The 13,884-nt window shown below is 41.4% G+C and overlaps 1 protein-coding gene across 3 annotated transcripts in view; it reads right to left on the bottom strand.

Annotated features, from left to right (window-relative positions):
• The window catches only part of CHIC2 (cysteine rich hydrophobic domain 2), a 30,877-nt gene extending 20,605 nt beyond the window's left edge, over positions 1 to 10,272 (bottom strand). For all 3 annotated transcript variants that reach the window (XM_039698848.1, XM_039698847.1, XM_039698849.1), the window contains exons 1-3: positions 10,054 to 10,272; positions 3,339 to 3,393; positions 3,044 to 3,199 (exon numbers count right to left, since the gene is read on the bottom strand). In XM_039698848.1, coding sequence (XP_039554782.1) covers positions 3,044 to 3,199; positions 3,339 to 3,393; positions 10,054 to 10,172 — 330 coding nt within the window. In that variant the 5' untranslated portion in view covers positions 10,173 to 10,272. The remainder of the gene's footprint in view (positions 1 to 3,043; positions 3,200 to 3,338; positions 3,394 to 10,053) is intronic.
• Between the last annotated feature and the right edge of the window lie 3,612 nt (positions 10,273 to 13,884).

Below are 13,884 nucleotides of genomic sequence, written 5' to 3'. Positions count from 1 at the left end.
CTATATTTATTTTACAGTATGAGTACAAGTGGGAAATAATTCATTGTATCTAGAAATTAAAGGGAAGAAATAAGCATACATCATTATGGACTCCTCTTTCCTCAAGAATCCTGACTATTGCGAACACACTTGTGGCTGGGTCCAGCCATGGAAAGGACAGCTAAAGAAGTCAAAGTATGGAAGATAATTTGATCAACACAGCCCTCTTCCAAGACACAGGTAAAGTCTGACACAAGCAGTTTAAGAGTTCAAATGCGAGTAGGTCACACCATATACATTAGTCTTATGTATCAGCAGAACTGCAGCACTAGCAGCAAACCGAGGTAATAGTGGCAGAGTATGAAGTTGCTTCTTGTCACAGTTCTACTGGAATCTACTGAGCAAATAACAGACTGGAACCTAGATGACCCAGGTATTTTTTACAACTGCTGTTTTTGCTGAGCAGCTCCAGGTAATTGACAATGCACTGTCTCTTACTTTCCACACTTCTAGGAAAGTATGTATTGTTAGTTTCCTGCACTTGTCACAGCATTTTGACATAAACCGACGGAAAGTCCTAAGATTCTTCCTTTATGCAGATGCTCGTGGATACAATTCAATACTGATTGAATTATTATTATTATTACAGGGTTCAAACCCCATAATTCCAGGTAAGAGATATTTAAGGGATTTATATCACTTCATATTTTTCTGCTCCAGATCTACCAAGACAAAACAAGCAACCCAAGTGGCAGTAACTTTTCACCATTTTTCTGTAAGTAGTAGCCCTGACTAGAATAATTAAAAATTCTTCTGCTTTTTCCTACACTAGAATTTCCAAACATGTCCTTGAAAAATATTCCAGTTTTCCCCCTTAACTCCTCCATCACAGAAAAATGTTCCTTCTCAGCCATTTCCAGCATTAAGAGTTAGGAGCTTGGGAAAGCAGATTCTCCCATTTCACTTTGTCTTTTAGAACACAAGTTAATTAATTCTCTATATACATTCTTCAGATGTCCAACAGACACCAAGTTCTGAATTTTTTATCTGAGAAACTACCCTGTAAGGACCCATTCATTTGGCAAGCTGCTGACATGGACAAGTGATGCTGATCTGAAATCTACACATTGATTTAAATTACTTTTACTCTGGAAGAATAATCAAACTGTCATCAGTGTCTAGCGCCGTTGTGCCATCTACAGTGGCACAAGATACTTTGTTTAGGCAGCTGGGTCCTAAGTTGCTCTGATGGTGAACACCCAAGTGCAGAAAAAGATGCAAAGGTCCATAAATATCTTCCAGTACCAACTTTAACAGGAAAAATGCAACATTTACTGACAGTCCGGGCCACACTCTAGTATGACTTCGAGAAGTTGAGTCACAAATCCGGGTCCACGCTCCTGCTGCTCATATCCTTTCCAGTACTATTCTCTTGTTATGCATTTTATATTACAGCAACAATGACATCATTATCCTCTTTCCAGCCTCCTCTGAAAAAAGTACCTGTGGTTGGGGCTTTTTTTTCCAGATTTATCCTTTTGGAAGGAGCTTACCTTTTTACCTTATCTCATACATCTTCTCTAACTGTTGCTTGACCAGGTTCCCACACAGAACCTCTCTCTTCAACTTCAAACTGATTTCTGACTCCAGATGCTAGAAGCCCTTGTATTTTTTCTGACATTGTTTGACAACATATAAAAATTGATTATAGGACCCAGTCTAGCAGATGAGAGCTTGTGACATCAGCCCCTACCAAGCTACATCCTGTTATCATTTCCTGCTACAACACATTATGTGAGAAAACTGGGTCAAACTTTGTAACAGCACAAGCATTCACATTTAGAAGTGAAACATGGACAGCAGCAATGGATGCTTCTCTTGTGTTTGTTACCTACAGTGCTAGGCCTTGGATGGTAAAGGTCTTCTCTGCAAGCTAGTGAAGTCACCTGCCTATCTGTTACAGCAATCACCAGATTCTAATTTCTTCTAGCAGATTTTTGGGCTATGGATATACGATCATGCTACAGGATAATTACTAGTTTACAACAGCTTGAAGAGAAAAAAACTTAGATATAATTCACACTGGCACCAGTATTTTTGTTTTGGTTCCATCTTAACACAGATAGTCAGATGATACAAAAACGCATAGCAGTTTTGCTATAATCAATGTTCATCCCATAATCTTTTTTTTAGAATGCCTCTACTTATTAACTCTAAAAATTATGATTTTGATAAAGAAAATCATGACAGTGTCCATATACTGAATTGTACACAAGTTGTAGCATAAAGAGGTATAACACAAGAGAAAACATATACAAGGCATGACATGAAATGGAAAGATGAACAGCACTAAATAGTGGGGAGATGAGTGTAAGATGAGACTTCTTGCAAAGTAGTGAAATAGAACCAGCCAAAGACAATTTTTACACACACAGAAGAAGTGGGAGGATAGTCTAATTAACTGCACTGAGAAAAGGCATGTGTAATGAGTTTCTCTTGTGAGCAATGCTCTAAGTGCCAAGTGTATATAGACAAAAGGCTATTTTCAAGTTCTTCATGTAAAAAAATTAATAAAATAAAAGCATGGCATCTTACTCATCTAAGCTTGGAAGAAAAATTCAGAAAGAAAAATCAACTATTGTTTTTAAAAACTCTTCTTTTAACAAAAAACATGGTTCTTTGGGGCTACAGAATAATCAGAAGCTCCTCAAAACCAAACTGCCACTTATTCACTGGCAAATTCTGATAATCTCAGGGTATCACAGAGAAGATTAAAGAGTATATTGAAAGTTGGTTCAATAACAATAGTAGCTTTACAAATGGCTATAGAAGGCATTCAGCTACACCACCTCTCATTGAGTTACAAGCTCGAAGTCCTGACTGGTATCTTGTAACTTTCACCAGTACAGCTGACAAATTATATCAAAATGTACAAAATAAAAAGTGATTTAACTACGTTCTAGCAACAGGTTTTAATGGTGAAGAGAAATGAAAAGAAAACCAAAATGAGAACAAAACCAGTACAATTCTAATTATCAAAAATTATATTAATAATTCAACTTACTCTTTTACTGAGGCAGATAACTGGCCACATACTACAACCTAAAGTGCAGCAGCAGCAAAGGCATCCACATAGTAGCCATCGCACATTAACTGGAAGATTCTTCTTAAGACAACTGTTGACTCTACTGATGCTGGCTTTGAATTCTTCAGGTGCAACCTACAAGGGAAATGAAAAAGAAGAAACAAACTAGTACTACAGTGTACTTTATTACTTTTACAGAACCCTATAATTGGAACACTTGTTTTTGTAATAAAATCTGAACTCCAATTCCAAATTTCTATTCAAAGATACTCACCTTTCCAGTTAAAGATGAAGGAAACTCTGCTTCAAATTTGTTGCTTAGTCCAAACCTGCAAAAACAAAATTTAGATTGTAGCAAAATTACAAATAACCCTAATCCATGCCACAAACACCTCATAATACTCTCAGGGTCTGTACCAGTAACAGCATTAACTACAGGAAAATTAAGAGAAAGTCTTAAAATTATACTAACAAAAATATACCATTGTACACAGATTGAAAACCATCTTGCCCATAGTATCTTCTTACAGTTCTCTTGATACTATTGACTCTTCCCCAAAGTCAGCAAAACCTATAAGCAATAGTGGCAAGGGAGGTAAGTGAAGCACTTAAGGGAAAAGGGAAGCAGCTTAAGGCCACAGTTGGAACTACCTCTCTCCTGCACCAGTACAAATGTATCTTGAAGAAAAGCTCATCCAGTGCTATACAAATGTTCTAACCATAAAAATGGAATAAACATCAGCTTGATTTTCAGAAAAGAAATACATAATAAGTTTCAAAACACAAAATGCTATGTAACAAAACATGGCTTAAAAAACAAATAACTATAAATGTAAAGTTATGAAACAGTTTGAAATGAGCTGGAGTTATTTAATCTACTGGGTTTCTAATCTAAAGGTCAGAGGAGTGTCAGCTTATCCATTAAAAACGTTTTCTACCTTACAGTTGTTCGGTTGGGTTCACAAATAGATGAACCTCAAAGGAAATCTGAATATTTTCTGGCATCTGGGCTGGACAGTAACTTCAAGTAGAGACTATACAGACTATAAAATCATTAATGTGACTGGCTACTAATTTTGGTATACAGCAGTCAGTGCAAAATTTAAGTTGTAACTTAAAAAATTCTGAATATAAACCAGAGCACTCTATCAGATACTACAAACAAAAATCAGAAACTAAACTGCTAAAGACTTGAAATATTAGCAGCAACACCTATCACACATTGCTGCATTGTATTGCAGAAAAGCTTACCTGAGTCTTGAGCACTCACATAATTTGCTTTCACAATATGCTATCGAGGAGCTAGGTACTTCCCAGAGTTTTAGGGTTGTTTTTCTTTTCTTACTGAAATGAATGATCTGCATGCCAGTGGAGAACTTTGTCCAAGTAATCAAATAGGCAGTTATGTGGTAAGCTACCATAGAAACCTCATAAAACCCAGTGGACAGAAAGTGGCAGATGAGTTTCTTGGTAGATATATAAAAGATGGTGAATTTTGGGATTCCTAAACTATGCTTATGTGACACTCCACTGAAGTTTGACAGGTACAGCTCACAGGACAGATTTTTTATCACCACTCATGATTCTCCTAAACATCACCTCAATGCAAGCACCGGTCATCAGAAACAGCAATAAAATACTGGACACCACCAAAGTGATTAACATCATTTTGAACCTCCATGAAATCCACATATTCACTACTGGGTGCAGCTCTGGTATCCACATTTCATTAAGGATTTGGAGTTAGAAAAAGGCAGAGAGAAGGAAGGTTAGTATAATAAAGGGAATAAAGAAGCTGCCTCAATAGACTAAGGCTGACATTAAGCTGGAAAAGAGAAGGCTGAGGGGGACATATGATTAAAGTGCAAAGTTTCAGGAAGACAATGGGTAAGGGGTGTGTTCATCCACAAGTCCCACAACAGAGTGCTGACTGAAATTAGTCAGAAATTGGTTTAAAACAGTTAAAAGAAAATGCAGCTAAAAATGAAGTTCTGGTTGTGTTTCCACTTGACATTACTGATGCAAGCAGTGCCAAAAGATTTGAACTAAGATTACACAAGTTCCCTAACAAACACACTAAAGCAAAGACAATGCTGAAGTATACATCACTCACATAGCTGCAGCTGCCAGAGAGTACAAGAGTGGACACCAGGAACAGCCAGACTTACATGTAATCCATATACAGCAATACCTGTTGCCAAAGTTTGTAGCAGCACACTGGGCTACATAGTTTGAGGATGTAGGTGACTTTTTCATAGGGTCTTAAGGCAAAGTAAGCAGGTAATTTTCCTATCATTGATTACAGGCAGTAGAATCATACAAATATAAACTTATTTGTGTTGGAAGGAACCAAAAATCATCTAGTCTAATCTCCCTGTCACTAGATCAGGCTGCTCAAAGCTGCATCCAACCAACACTTCCAATGACCCAAGTGTTCCATGAAACACTTCCAAGGATGGTACATCCACACCTTCTCTGGGCAACCTGTTCCAGTGTCTCATCACCTTCATCCTTATATCCAAACTAAACCTATGCTCTTTCAGTTTAAAACTATTCCCCACAGTTCTGTCACTATAGGCCCAGACAAAAAAATTCTTTCTCCACCTTTCTTATAAGCCTCCTTTGTATACTGAAAGGCAGCAGTAAGATCTCACAGGAGACCTTATTTGCACAGAAGTTATCTGCCATATTTCAGTATTTCTAACTAGAATAGTAGCTCTGTAAGTCTGTAAGTCTCTCAGAACTGGTGAAATAACAAATGGGAATTGTTACACAGAAACACATATGGCAAGTTGACTACTTCAACAAAGAACAAAGGAAACTTTACTGGAAACATTGCTACCATTGAAAATCTTTCTGAATACTCCATGACAGGAGGACCAACCACCTTTTCTTCAAACTGCTGAGTGAAACTAAGCGCTGAGGCAAAAGTTATATAAATGCCAGAGTCATGCCCTATCAGTTAAGTGTCATGCCCTACTTGAAATTGCCAGTAAGTTGAAGTGGAAACCAAAGTCTGAAAAAACCCTTGGATTCACATACATTTTAGAAGCAGCCAAGCCTGGAGAATGACTCCAAGATACACAGGTGCCATCACAAGTCTCAAAAAACTAAAAGGTAACACCACTTTACTATACAATTAGTTAATTAAATAACTATTTGTAAAGTATTCTAATATTGACAGCTCCACCAAACACAAATATTCAAAAAGCTCACAAAAGTCATGCCTGAGAAAAGCAACTCCCACTGGAAAAGCTCTACAGCTATCTGAAATTACAAACACTGAGGCAGAGTGAGGCACAGAAACTTCAAACCAATGCAGTTACACTTGGTTGCAGTTACAAGCAAAGAGACTGAGAGCCTGTACTCAAGGCTTGTGGTAATATTTAATACATGGAGAGGTAGCAAAGTTGAAGCTAACTCAAACAGTTACCAGCATAATTTTAAGCTTGACACATCAGAGTCTTATCACCATATGCACGTAGTAAAAAAGGGTGACTCCATACATTAAAAGCATACCATACATTGTAAGTAGTTATGTGATCTCAGAATTGTCACTCTTGACTGCAAGCTGAAATTTGGAAATTAAAGTATTAGAAACTCCACAAAACACTCCTACATGTTCAATGTAAAAACATAACTGCTCTGACCAAAAAAATAGCAAAAGTAAGCCTTAAAATAAAATATTGGAAATCAATGTTTTGGAGATGCATTTCCTCAGACAGCTGTCCTATTAGCTTTCTTCAGTACAATACTGCATCTCCAGCAACACGCACCCTTCTCTGCTTGCTCTATGCCTTTCCACTTCACATCATGCCTTCACCAGACCCATGCTCACCTCATGCATCAGTACTTTCTTTACCCTTCCTGAAGCTGAACAAGCGTTTCTGGAACCTGACTCCACTTCAAAGGTACAGAAAAATTCCTGCCCTTGTGTACAGTGGAGAAACAAATGGTGAGAGGAGGAAACTTTAAAGTGCAGAAGTTTACAGTACAGGACACAGACAATTTGGAACCTTTTCCAGCATGCAGCTCAGATCACCCTAACAAAAAAAATTGACATATGCTATCCTCTTCCTCTTTGTCCTCTCTTATGGGGACACTAAACCATTTTTTCACTGCCTTAACTCTACTCTTCAGGTCCACATGTTCCCAACACTTAACAAATAAATATCTATTTCACAAATCTTAACACGCTTCATGGTTCTGACATAACCCTGTTTTCACTCATATGTCCTTGATACAGAGTCAGGTTAAAAAATATATTAGCAGACTTCAGTTTAATATTAAAGAAACTTACTTGGATAAATACATCTTTTATAAGTTCTTTTTCCCCCACAAAAAGTTATCTTGCATTAAGATATAAGGTGCTGTAACAACAGCACAGAAAGGCATTCATCAGCATATCCCAATGGCTCGCCATCATTCCAGCACTGCAAGAATAAATCCAGTATTACTAGTTAATACAGTCTGCTACATACATGCTACATGTCTCAACTGGTTGAGGAACTGGAAAACAATCACTGGAAAACAGACTGGAAAACACTATCAGACACCTATCATAAATATTCTCTTCACAATGTCAAACACATCATGTACCTCCATTCCTACCATAATACAGATTTCAGAAACAAGTATGAGACACCTTGAACTTTCAGTTCAGTTATAAGTAAGGACCTCTATTTTCACAGTGCTTTCAAATTTTTTGTCATTACAAGAGAGAACCTAAATTTTCAGGAACCAGGTGATGTTACTCCTGTCTACCAAGCTATCAAAACCCTGTTGGTGTGAAAACAGCTTAACTGAGTATTTAAAAAAGAATGTTTAAAAAATATATTAGCATTGCTGGCTGCCTGCTTTAAACAGTGAGTTTAAGGACAAAACTTAGCACTAACCAAAAGTTCTACATCCTCAAAAGGCAAAGACTTCATATGTTTTATTTGGATAATATTTAACTGCTTTCCTTTAACTGATTTTAATTACTCAGCTTAGAAAACTTACACACTTCCATTCTCTGTTGGATGAAATAAAGTAATGGTAAATGTCTCTCTGATGTTGATATGTAGTCATGGAACTGACATATTTTAAACTTAACATTACGACTTCTATGTAAGATCAGAAAGGCTATGACAATAGACTAGAAAAGAGAGCTTCTGTTTCAATATACACAGCAGCAGCAGTCAGCAACTCTTCAAACTGCAGAGCCAGGGAAAGATCAACCCAGTATCTGCTTAACTGCTGATCATTTTTGTCAGACCTTCAAAATGCACACATGCTTTTATACCGGCAAGACTAATTCATCATGTACACAGGACTAGACCTATTCCTTATAGTCACCAAATGAATGTTCTAAAAGGGACCTAACTTTTAGTAATAAGCTTCTGGATCAACGACCAAAAAAAGTTATAGGCTGTAAAAAGGTAAAAGTGGCTGATGCTATGTAGTTTACTGTTAATACCTGGCACAGTGAAGAAAGTAGATGAAGATCAATTGCCTAATTTTGGAGGCATACACTGGTATTTCATTGCTCATTCAAAACCTAAAGAACAAGTACTTTAAGGAAGATCTTAAAGTAATAATGAGCTAGTAACTATTAATGAACAATTATCAAGTTAGCCATCCTTCAACCACAAGGTCTTTACTAGTCACAGCCAGTGCTTCACAAGCTTCCCCAACATTCCACTAACGGGGCCTCATCTTGTCTTGCACAACTTACCTTCAAGTATTGGAGAAGAAACCAGTGTTTGCCTCTGTTTCAGTTATTTGTACTTTTCATTTGCTAATATGAAAACTATTTAATTGTGGTTTTGCTCTGTTTTTCAGAAACAGACTAGGCTACTGGCTTATTTTCAGTGAATCCTGGTACAGCTTCTGTTGACAATGAACAGTCATAAGTTGAACACACTGACTACATGCTTCTACTCTTTCAGAGGGCCTCCTTGGCCTCCGGCCCCATCTACATCCTTCTAACTTTCCAAATCTCTCTCAGTCTATCCATAACTTCCTGTTTTTAACTAGACAGCTAATTGCACTGCCCAGCTATTAGCATTTGTGTCAACCTAATAATAAAGCAACAATATACCCAAGCGCCAAAAAAACTTGTCAAGTCAGTATCGGAAAATCAGTAAGAGTTTATGAACTCAGAGAAGCAGACCACAGTATCTTCAGCTTTTATGTCTGTACTACAAACCTAGTTCTGCTGAACAATGAATACAAAAGAAACCAAAAGTCTGTACTATGCGCTTTGTCTCCAGGTTTGTATTTCAGCTTCTGACACTATAAATTGTAACTGACAACTACTACTACACTTCAACGGAGTGAGCCTGACAGAACTGATGGCAGGAATGATACCCTCATCTCTTACATTATTGAGAAGTACTACACAAGCCCATGGTCACTTGCTGCTAGACTCAGATACCAAACACACACAAAACAAAGTTGCTTCTATTTCAAACACAGCGAAACAACACACACCAATTACAACCTAATTTTACATGTAGCTATCTGACCAACAGATGCCTTCTCTTTGTTAAAGTCCTCAGAGGAATATTAGCAGCCACAAGTTAAATGGGAGTGGGTAACAGGCACATAAACAACCTTGTTCAATTGTCCAGCCGGTCATGTGCTGGCACATACCTGTTACACAGAGGAACACAGGCACCTTACTTCCTGACAGCTCATCATTTTGGACAAATACTTCACATTCCTGTGCCAGTCACAGCCCAAGCCAGTCTTGTTTCCTCAGCGCCTAGTTAGAGGTTTGCACTCGCCTGCGAGTTTCCAGGCGGCTCCCAGCTGCCCAGTGGGGCCGAGAAGAGCCCTTCGCAGCTCCACGGACGCCGGGCAAGGGCAGCAGCCCCAGCCCGGGGCTCCCCACGCCCACCCCCCGACGTGCCCCAAGTTGTCCCCAGGAGCTCGGCGCTGCCCTCGCCCCGTCCCGCCGCCCGGGCCTCCCCCACCGCCCGCGCAGGCCCCGGCGCGGCCCTTACACGGTGACATGGCCAGAGCCGCGCACCACCACCGGGTCGGGGGAGTACTTCAGCAGCTGCTCCTCCAGCGCCCGTTCCTCGTCCTCCTCCTCTTCGTAGATCTCATCGAAGTCCGCCATGGCCGGGCCGGGGCGTCCGATGAGCCAGAGGAGCCGGGGCGACGCGGCGGGAGCCGGCCGGGGAGACACACAGGAGGGGCCGGCGGGGCTGGCGGCGGCCGGGGCGCGGGGGGTGTCGCTCCCGGGGGCACGGAACGACTGGAAGTGACCACAGTGGTCATCGGGTCCAAGCCCCTGCTCGAGCACGGTCTTCCTAGAGCACAGGGCATAGGATTATGTCCAGACAGCTCCTGAGTGTCTCCGGTGATGGAGGCTCCCCAGCCTCTCTGGACAGTCTGTTCTGGAGTGTGGTCACCTGCACAGTACAGAAGTTCTTCCTCCTTCCACCCTGCGGTGGAAGTTCCTGTGCATCAGTTTCTGGCTGTTGTCCCTTTTCCTATCGCTTGGCACCCCTGAGAAGAACCTGACCATCCCGTGACATCTTCCCTGCAGATTCTGATAGATAGGGATTAGGTCCCCTCTCAGCTGTCTCTTCTCAGTGCTGAACAGGCCCAGCTCCCTCAGCCTTTCCTCACAAGAGAGATGCTCCAATCCCTTACTCATCTTTGCTGCCCTCCAGGGAGCTGCTCCAGGAGCTCCGTGTCTCTCTTGCCCTGAGGAGCCCAGAGCTGGGCACAGCACTCCTGATGTGGCCTCACCAGGGCTGAGCAGAGGGGCAGGGTCTCCTCCCTCAACATGCCCTTCCCAATGCAGCCTAGAATACCATTGGCCTTCCTGACCACAAGATTTTAACTCTTGTTTGGGCATCCATGAAGCCCATGGCTGAGGGCGGGGGGTGGTGTGGATGATGTGTTTGGACATCTGCTGTGAGCTAAGGGGCTGCCCACTGGTCCCTCTGGTTTAGTGCAGGGAGATGTGGGGAAAGTGGTCCCTGGCCACCTGCTCACATGAAAGCTGAGACCAGGTGTCTGCCTGTCCTTTGGTGCTGTCAGTGCCTAGATCTGCCTTTCCTGTGGCAGCCTTGAATCCCCCAAGGAAAGCATCATGCTAAGGCTGCTGTTTGCAGAGTAGATGAACAATGATTTTGCAGAGCAACGGCCCCTTTAGGACTACACTGATGAATGCTAAACAGAAAACCCTAAAAATGGCAGGGATTCTTCTTCTCTCTTGGCAGTTTTGGTATTTTTCATAACCAAAACTTAAAGACTGGAAACTGCCAGTGTGAGCATAATGGTCTTAGCAACAGGTAGGCCATCAGCTGTTGTGAAGGCAGTGTGACATGGAATATAGCACTAGTGGGATGACATTAAAAAAAAAGGGAGCAGATCTTTTTTATTTGACAGAGTGGGACTGGTGGATGATATACTTGCAGCAGTATCTAATATATATTGTCAAAGGGTTCAGCCTGAAATGGTCAAAAAAAAAAAAGAAAAGGCAAATCTGCTTATCATAGAATCATAAAATGCCTTGGGTTAGACAGGACATTAAAGATTGTCAGTTCCACCCTGCCCTGCTGTGGGCAGAGACACATTCCACTACAGCAGGTTGTTCAAGGCCTTATCCAGCCGGGCCTTGGACACTTCCAAAGATTTCTCAGCCTCACAGAAAATGCAAAAACTGTGTCTTTCCCTCACAGTAAATAATTTCTTGCTAATTTCTAATACATGTCCTTGTAGAAAGTCCCTCTTCATCTTTCTTGTAGCCTCCTTCAGGTATGCAAGGCCAGGTATTCAGGTCACCTGGAAGCCTTCTCTTCTTCAGGCTGAACAGTCCCAATTCTCTCAGCATTTCCTGCTAGCAGAGGTTCTCCACCCCTCTAATTAACTTGCTGGCCCTTCTCTGCACTCATTCCTGCAGGTCCCTGTCCTTCCTGTGCTGGGACCCCAGAGCTGGATGCAGTGTTCCTTCCAGGCAAGGTCTCACCAGAGCAGAGGGGCGGAATCCCCTCCCTCCCCTGCTGCCCACGGGGCTCTGGATGCAGCCCAGGACACGTTTGGCTCTCTGGGCTGTGAGTGCCCATGGCTGGGTCATGTCCAGCCTCTCACCCACCAACACCCCCAAATCCCTCCCAGCAGGCCTGCTCTGGATCTGTTCATCCCCAGCCTGTGTTGGTAGGGGTAGTTATCCCAACCCAGGTGCAGCACCTTGTACTTGGTCTCATTAAACATCAGGAGATTCCCATATGCCCACTTCTCATGCTTGTCCAGGTCCCTCTGGATGAAATCCCATCCTCCGGGTCTGTCAACCACACTTCTCAGCTAAGTGTCATCTGCAATTTTGCTGGAGGTGCATTAGATCCCTTTGTCTATGTCATTGATGAAGATACTAAACAGCACTGGTCCCAGTATGGACCCCTTAGGGATGCCACTTACCACTGATGTCCTTTGGGAGCTGTTGACCTCCACCCTCTGGATGCAACCATCCAATCACTTTCTTATCCATCTCACAGCCTACTCCTTAAATTATCTCTCTCCAATTAAGAGAAAAGGCTGTTGCGGGCTTTTACAGGCTTTACAGAAGTCCAGATAAATGACATCTGTAGCACACCCCTTGTCTACCTTCATGAGTGTGAAGGGAATTCTGCATTCCCCTTTACTTTCCTTGTACTTCATATATTTTTTTACAATAACCTCCTTTTCACATTATAATTTTTCCTCTGAAACTTGCAGGGATTTTTTCCTGGCTTGTTTCAGTATATCATAGAATTGTAGAATGGTTGAGTCAAAAGGGACCTTAAAGATCATCCAGTTCTCCTGCCATGGGCAGGGAAACTTCCTCTAGACCAGATCACTCAAAGACCCATCCAAACTGCCCTTGAACACTTCCAAAGAGAGAGTATCCACAACCTCTCAGGGCAACACATTCCAGTGCTTCACCACCCTCACAGGGAAGAATTTCTTCCTAACATCTAATCTAAACCTACTGTATTTCAATTTAAGTCCATTTCCCCTTCTCCTATCGCTACAGACCTCTATAAAAACTTCCTCTCCAGCCTTTTGTAAGCTCTCTTTAGGTACTGGAAGGCTGCTGTGAGGTCTCTGCAGAGCCTTCTCCAGGCTGAACAACCCCAACTCTCCCAACCTACTTTCAACAGAGAGGTGCTTGATCCCTTCAGTCATCTTTGTGGCCCTCCCCTGGATTTGTTATACTGATCAGTTTATTTTCTGAAAGACTACGTTGCCTCTTACTCTCCATTACTCATTAAAATCCTCATGGTGTATTTCTCAGGTGTTGGAGTGTATACAAAGATGTGATGATGCTTACTGCTTTGTGTAAAACCAGGGTAGAAAACTGTGTGGTTGTGAGAGAATCCATGACACTGGCTTTGCTGCAAAGGAGAAAGCAAAATTTTGTGCTGTCCTACTAGAAAATTGTGACAGTATTTCTATCATGAGCTTCTTGTAACAGGTTTCATTTCCTAAATGACAGAATTCTATAGAGTGACACAGAATTTTCCTGAGTAATAATGCACTTTCATGCTAGTATACTTAACTCAGGGTGTTTTTACTTAGTTACTCTTCTTACATGTCTCACACAGAAATTGCAGGACTGATGTCTCATTAGTTCAGTCTAACAGTCCTGAAACTGAATAAATGGACTAAATTTAATACTGGCAAAAGCAAAAGAAAACCCAATGATTTCAGTGAAGCTATGCCTCCTTGTTCAACCTCACTGTAGATTAATTTGGTAACCAGTGTTTTCAGATACCTGTTTCACAGTAGCAGATGGATAATCAGGGTTAATGCTGTGCAGCACAGCAGCACCATGCTGG

Source organism: Passer montanus, unplaced genomic scaffold (genome assembly GCF_014805655.1).
Source record: "Passer montanus isolate IOZ18808 unplaced genomic scaffold, ASM1480565v1 scaffold13, whole genome shotgun sequence".
Taxonomy (NCBI): domain Eukaryota; kingdom Metazoa; phylum Chordata; class Aves; order Passeriformes; family Passeridae; genus Passer; species Passer montanus.
This window is presented reverse-complemented; position numbering and strand designations above follow the sequence as displayed.